The sequence below is a fragment of the Helobdella robusta genome (assembly GCF_000326865.2).
Source record: "Helobdella robusta unplaced genomic scaffold HELROscaffold_8, whole genome shotgun sequence".
NCBI lineage: Eukaryota > Metazoa > Annelida > Clitellata > Rhynchobdellida > Glossiphoniidae > Helobdella > Helobdella robusta.
The window spans coordinates 768,813-774,812 of NW_008705459.1; the positions used below are offsets into that span (position 1 = coordinate 768,813).

The 6,000-nt window shown below is 31.4% G+C and overlaps 1 protein-coding gene across 1 annotated transcript in view; it reads right to left on the reverse strand.

Moving 5' to 3' along the window:
- Nucleotides 1-3,624: 3,624 nt before the first annotated feature.
- HELRODRAFT_70260 (hypothetical protein) overlaps nucleotides 3,625-6,000 on the reverse strand; it is a gene marked incomplete at both ends in the record, with an annotated part of 29,984 nt that continues 27,608 nt past the window's right edge. Inside the window, one exon of the mRNA XM_009031861.1 lies at nucleotides 3,625-3,775. Coding sequence (XP_009030109.1) covers nucleotides 3,625-3,775 — 151 coding nt within the window. The remainder of the gene's footprint in view (nucleotides 3,776-6,000) is intronic.

Here is a 6,000-nt window from a genome sequence, read left to right on the forward strand (position 1 = left end):
TTATTAGACACGTGTCTATCATAAATTAAAGAACAATTTGAATAAGCACATACAGAAAAAACGTACATCAAAAATATTGCCACATGAAATTAGCGTTTTTAAAAAAAAGAGAGCACATAAAAACGCACATCGAAATAAGCATACACAGAAAAAACGCTTATCGATATAAGCGCACAGACATAAGCGTACATCAACATAAGCATATACGGACATTAGTTCACATTCACACATACTTAAGCACACACATACATAAGCTCCCACATACATAAGCACACATTCACTTGTGGATGATAAATAATAAACTACAAATTAATTTATCAAAAACTTATGCGGTCCTAAAATTGTCACCAATTTACTAACATTTTCTACAATAACAATTTGGTGGGTCGATTGGATAAATTAGTCTTTCTAGGTGTTACAATTTCAAGCAATCTAAGTTGGAAAGAGCACACAATTAGCATATAAAACAAAGTATCTAAAAATCTAGGAATAATCTATAGACTAAAATATCTCTTACCGGAATGTGTATTACTTAATATATACTATTCTCTTATTTATCCTTATTTCACTTAGTGTATTGTAGTTCGTTACATTAAGTCTCATATTATTATCTTAGATAGATGTTTATACTCCTTTATTCGTATTTATGACCTGAAAAAATAGGATCATATTTCAGATTATTTATTGTTGTCTAATTTGTTGTCTTTTCCTAAACTGTACGTTCTCAGATTATTATTATTCTTGTTTAATGTTATAGTTAAGAAGATTATACTCCATTATACAACTGTATTGTCCCTCGTACCGTTTTATTTTCATCTTCAGTTTTTGTTTTAAAACTGTGGTCAAAATCACCGTGTTTAGTTTTACAGGTATCTAACTATGGGCTATTTAAAAAATCGATTTTTGACTTAATTAAGAACAACTTTTTTTTACAGGATATGATTTAATTATTTCAATTATTTAAGTTATTTTATAAGGAAAAACTTCTAATATGAATTCAATTGTTTTGTTTAACTTGATAAATTTTGATGATCAATTTTTGTTTTAAGTAATTTCTGCCCATTTTTGGTTAAATTTAACTTGTTTTCATTGGCTGGCAATACGATATTATTTCCATTTATGTTGTTAGTTTCATATAGGTATATGTTTTTATTTGGTTTGGGTTGGGTGGCCGTACAAGCTCGTTTGAGCTTCTGTGTCTCCATGCTTTTTGCTGAATAAACTGAAATGAACATTATAGTGTTTGACCATACAAGCCCATAATGAGCTTTGAAATAAATAAACATTTACAAGCGAATACAAATACATTAGTGTATGTATATAAACATAAAAACAGAATGGAAATAAACGCACACAAACATAAGCGCTTATCATGAACGTACACGGACATAGTGCACACATACATAAAAATATACACAAATATGCATGCAATGCACTTGTGTGCGTGCGCTTATGTATATGTGCATTCATGTTGATGTGTGCGTTTACTTTGATGTGCATTTTTTCTGCGTGGGCTTAGTTTTATATGCGTTTATTCCGTGAGTGCTTTTTTGGTATGCGATTATTTCGATGTGCGCTTCTCCCCTGTTAGCAAATACGTTTGTGCGCTTTTTTCTGTGTGCATTTTTCGAGTGTGCTTTTTTCGGCTACCAATAACGTAGAATATAGTATAGTTCGTGTACTAATTAGCTGGGACTGCTGGGTGATAAATATTTTACAGACTTAAATATTGCAATTGTAAAAACTGATTAGAAACTGTGTTCAAATTTTGACTATGTTTCTTGCGCATATGTGTCTATAACTGATGGTAAAGAAACATGCATTTATATTTCCTCCCATTTCTGGACTACAGCAGCTATGGAAAAACTTTGCTCGATACAGCTAGCTTGAATGTTTTGATTATAGCAAAGATTTATTTTATTCATACACACATTCAAATAACTAACGAATTATTTTTTGGTATCTTTACTACTTTTTTAATATAATTTCATTTAATATAATTTAATATAATTTCAACCGCATTTCAAGGCAGAGCATGTGCATTATATGATGTCCTGACTTTTGAACGCAAATAGTTAATTAAAATGCTTGCATTAATTTTATAACCAACAACTTGAAGGCAGCAAAATGTACCAACCAAAAAATTGTAGTCTTTGCTGAATGATCGTTTGACCGCTCGCTGCTTCGCATTTTAAAGATTTTATAACGTTACGCTGATTTTTCAACTGAACAATGTGGTCCTTCCGTCGAAAATATTTTTAGTTTTTTTTAATCATTGCAGTTTTGCGAAGTCGATAAATTTTATTTTCTGTTTCGTTGTTATATTGCATTTACAGCATATAGTATTCTTTGATGCACTTAAAAAATTTTGCAATGAGCTATCTGTGTCGCTTGATTAAGTTTTCGGTGCCAATATTATTAAAGTTCATTCAAAAACTGTTTATCAAACTGAATTTTTTTGTGATTGTTATGACAGAAGTTAAATTAAACTCAAAAGTTACTCTTTTGTTTTCATCGTGTAACATTAAGCAAAAGGGACATCATAAAGACATTTGTGAAATTATTTAGTTAGGATATAATTTTAAACTAAAACTTTGTGACAAAATCACGGATTTTCAAAATTACGGACCCTAGACAGTCTCTATTGGTTAATTCGTTCCTGCAGCCTGGTAACCAAATGTATGTTAAGTTGTGGATGCTTCTATAATGGAATATGTGGATTGTGATATAGGTAAATATAAAATATAACAAGTAAACTAGAATACAAAATTTTTCTAAAAGGCTACAGGTTCTAGTTTGTTAAGCTTTATTTTCTGTTTCAGTACTCATTGTCATAGTGGGCATTGGCATATTAAAAACTTCTATTTCATGTCATGTAGTCACAATAAACTTTGAGCCAACTCTAGCCACCGATTTCTCTTCATGAAATATATCTAAATGGTCGCCGGCCAGTTTTCCAATTTATTCTTCCTGACTTTCTCACAACACTTCCTCTTATAAATTCTTCTTCCAGGTCCTCCTACCCTTTTTTTCGACAGAAGTTAAATTAAATTCAAAAGTATGCCTACCAAACGATAAGCTACCGTCAAACACTAATGAAAAAACAAAACAGTGGCAGAATTGATGTTGTGAGACGCTTAATTTTTAGCCAAATCTTGACTGCTCAGCGTAAATTAAGCAAGGAGTTAGCAGCGACAATATCCTACAAATAAACACCGCCATTTTAAAATTCTAAAAAAATAATTTTGGAGACCATATATAAATAAAATCATAAAATGAATTTTTTTTCTGAAGAAAGTTTATGGAAAACATTAAATAAATAAAAATAACTAATAAACAAACGCAACGTAATTAATAAAATAACATGAAAATATTTAACATTAAATTCAAAATTCAATTTAAAAAACAAACTACAATTGACAGGTTAAAAATATTATGAACATTTTGCAAGAAATGAAAAAATGTCAATCAATTAACCAACTAATATAATCACAAAAACAGGATTCTGTAAAACTTGAATACATTTTATTTATTAACAAATTAGAAAGGAAACATTGAAGGATCACAATATTGCCGAAGAAAAATTATCCAATAAAAACAAAAAAAGCACAACAAAAAATAACTTCAGCTCTGAACATCCTTTTGACAGTATAATTCTTTCAACGATTTTAATTCTTCAATCAAAGTTTTGTTTTGGTTCTCTAACACAGCAACTCGATTTTCAAGACACTTCACATATTCTTTTTTTTTACGTCTGCATTCCTTAGCTGCTTCTCTAGATCAAAATTCGTTTCAATTTTAGATAACAATGGATTTATTAAACAGACTAATGACAAACTGGCTAAGCACTTTATGTAAAACTACTAATTTGTATGCAAAAACGTTTACAGTTAATCAAAAAAAGTATTCCACACAAACAAACAAAGACACACACACACACACACACACACACACACACACTCACACACACAAACTTTGTCATTAAATGGGCGGCACTCAATTGCTGAACCGGTCGAAATCATAAAAACTATAAACATTACAATTCAATTATATATACATACATATATATATATATATATATATATATATATATATATATACACACCACACACACACACATTAAGGTATGAACTTTACCGAATTGTTGACATTAACCAATTTAAAGTTTGCCTTTCAGATTTTCTTTACTAAAATTTTTTTTTTGATTAAGAAAATAAGAAACTAAATAAATAAATTACAATACGTGATGGCCTAGTGGTTAAGGTCGCCTGGTGCTGTTTCGCAGTGACCGGGTTCGAATATGACAAAAAGATCAACTTCAACGAAAAAAAAATGTCTTAAATCTTTTTTAAATGATTGAAGATGAAGTCCAGGTTTTCTCAGTGATGCAGGGAGACTGTTCCACACAGTGGGACCGGCAATTGCAATATCACTGGATCCAATCTGTAACCTTGCCACTGGCACCCTTAAGAGATCGTATTCGTATCATCTAACCGAAGGCAGATGATATGAATATATATATATATATATATATATATATATATATATATATATATATATATATATATATATATATATATTATTGAAACATTTATGAAGCGCTAATTAAACAAATCTCAAAAGCGCTATCTAACAAAAACTGAACTTAACAACATAATTGAGATAACAAACGAGAAATCATAATGCATCGTACAGAAATAAGATTAAAATTTGGTCATAAATAGAAAAGTAATCGATTCAATATAACGAAAATACGAAATAATATTTAGAACATGTCGACTAAAGAGAAAAAATTTATCAATAATGCATTACAATGAAAATAAATGAGTTTTCAGTTTCTTCTTGAAATCACACAGCTTTAGGTCCGGATTTCTGAAAGTAGCAGACAGGTTTTTCCAAACAGTTGGTCCAGAAACAGCAATGTTACGAGAGCCTAAACGGAGACTCGTTGTTGGGATCAACAGCAGGTTTGAAACATCGGATCTCAAGTGTACTCCAGATGCTTTTGGAGATTTTTTTTGAACCTGTCAGACAAATAAGATGGAGCTATAAGATAGACTTGTAGACAAGTGTTGAAATTTTGAACAACAATCTTTTGTCGACGGTTAGCCAATGAAGTTCCTTCAATATTGGAGACACATGGTCGTATTTTAGAGCTCCGACAATGAAAATAAATGAGTTTTCAGTTTCTTCTTGAAATCACGCAGCTTTAGGTCCGGATTTCTGAAAGTAGCAGACAGGTTGTTCCAAACAGTTGGTCCAGAAACAGCAATGTTACGAGAGCCTAAACGGAGACTCGTTGTTGGGATCAACAGCAGGTTTGAAACATCGGATATCAAGTGTACTCCAGATGCTTTTGGAGATTTTTTTTGAACCTGTCAGACAAATAAGATGGAGCTATAAGATAGACTTGTAGACAAGTGTTGAAATTTTGAACAACAATCTTTTGTCGACGGTTAGCCAATGAAGTTCCTTCAATATTGGAGACACATGGTCGTATTTTAGAGCTCCGACAACAACTTTTGCGGCTCGATTCTGAATTGATTGAAGTTCAGCCATGGATCGATCAGGTAAGTCATAAAACAAACTGTTGCAATAGTCGACGCGTGAGTGCACAAATACATGAACTATGAGGATCATTCGTCTTTTCAACGTGAACATTAAAGTCCCCGGTTAAAATAATTCAAGAACTGAGTACTGTAATGTCTTCCAGAATAGAAATCAGTTCTTTAAAAAACAATCCAGACAGCTGTGAAGAGCCCGGTCTGCAAATAGCGAGCAAAATAAACTCCTGACTATTAACTGTAAACCTGACCGCCAAAACTTAAAACGTGGTAACTGTAGGTAAGGCTATTCTTTTACATTTTAAACATAAACAAAAAAATATTATCAATTCACCATGGAGAGGGTCGTGATCTCTTACACAATCTAACCCCCATATATTGTAATATTTGTATTTCACACAAGGCTCTGAAGATGGCGTTCACGATTAATCACTTG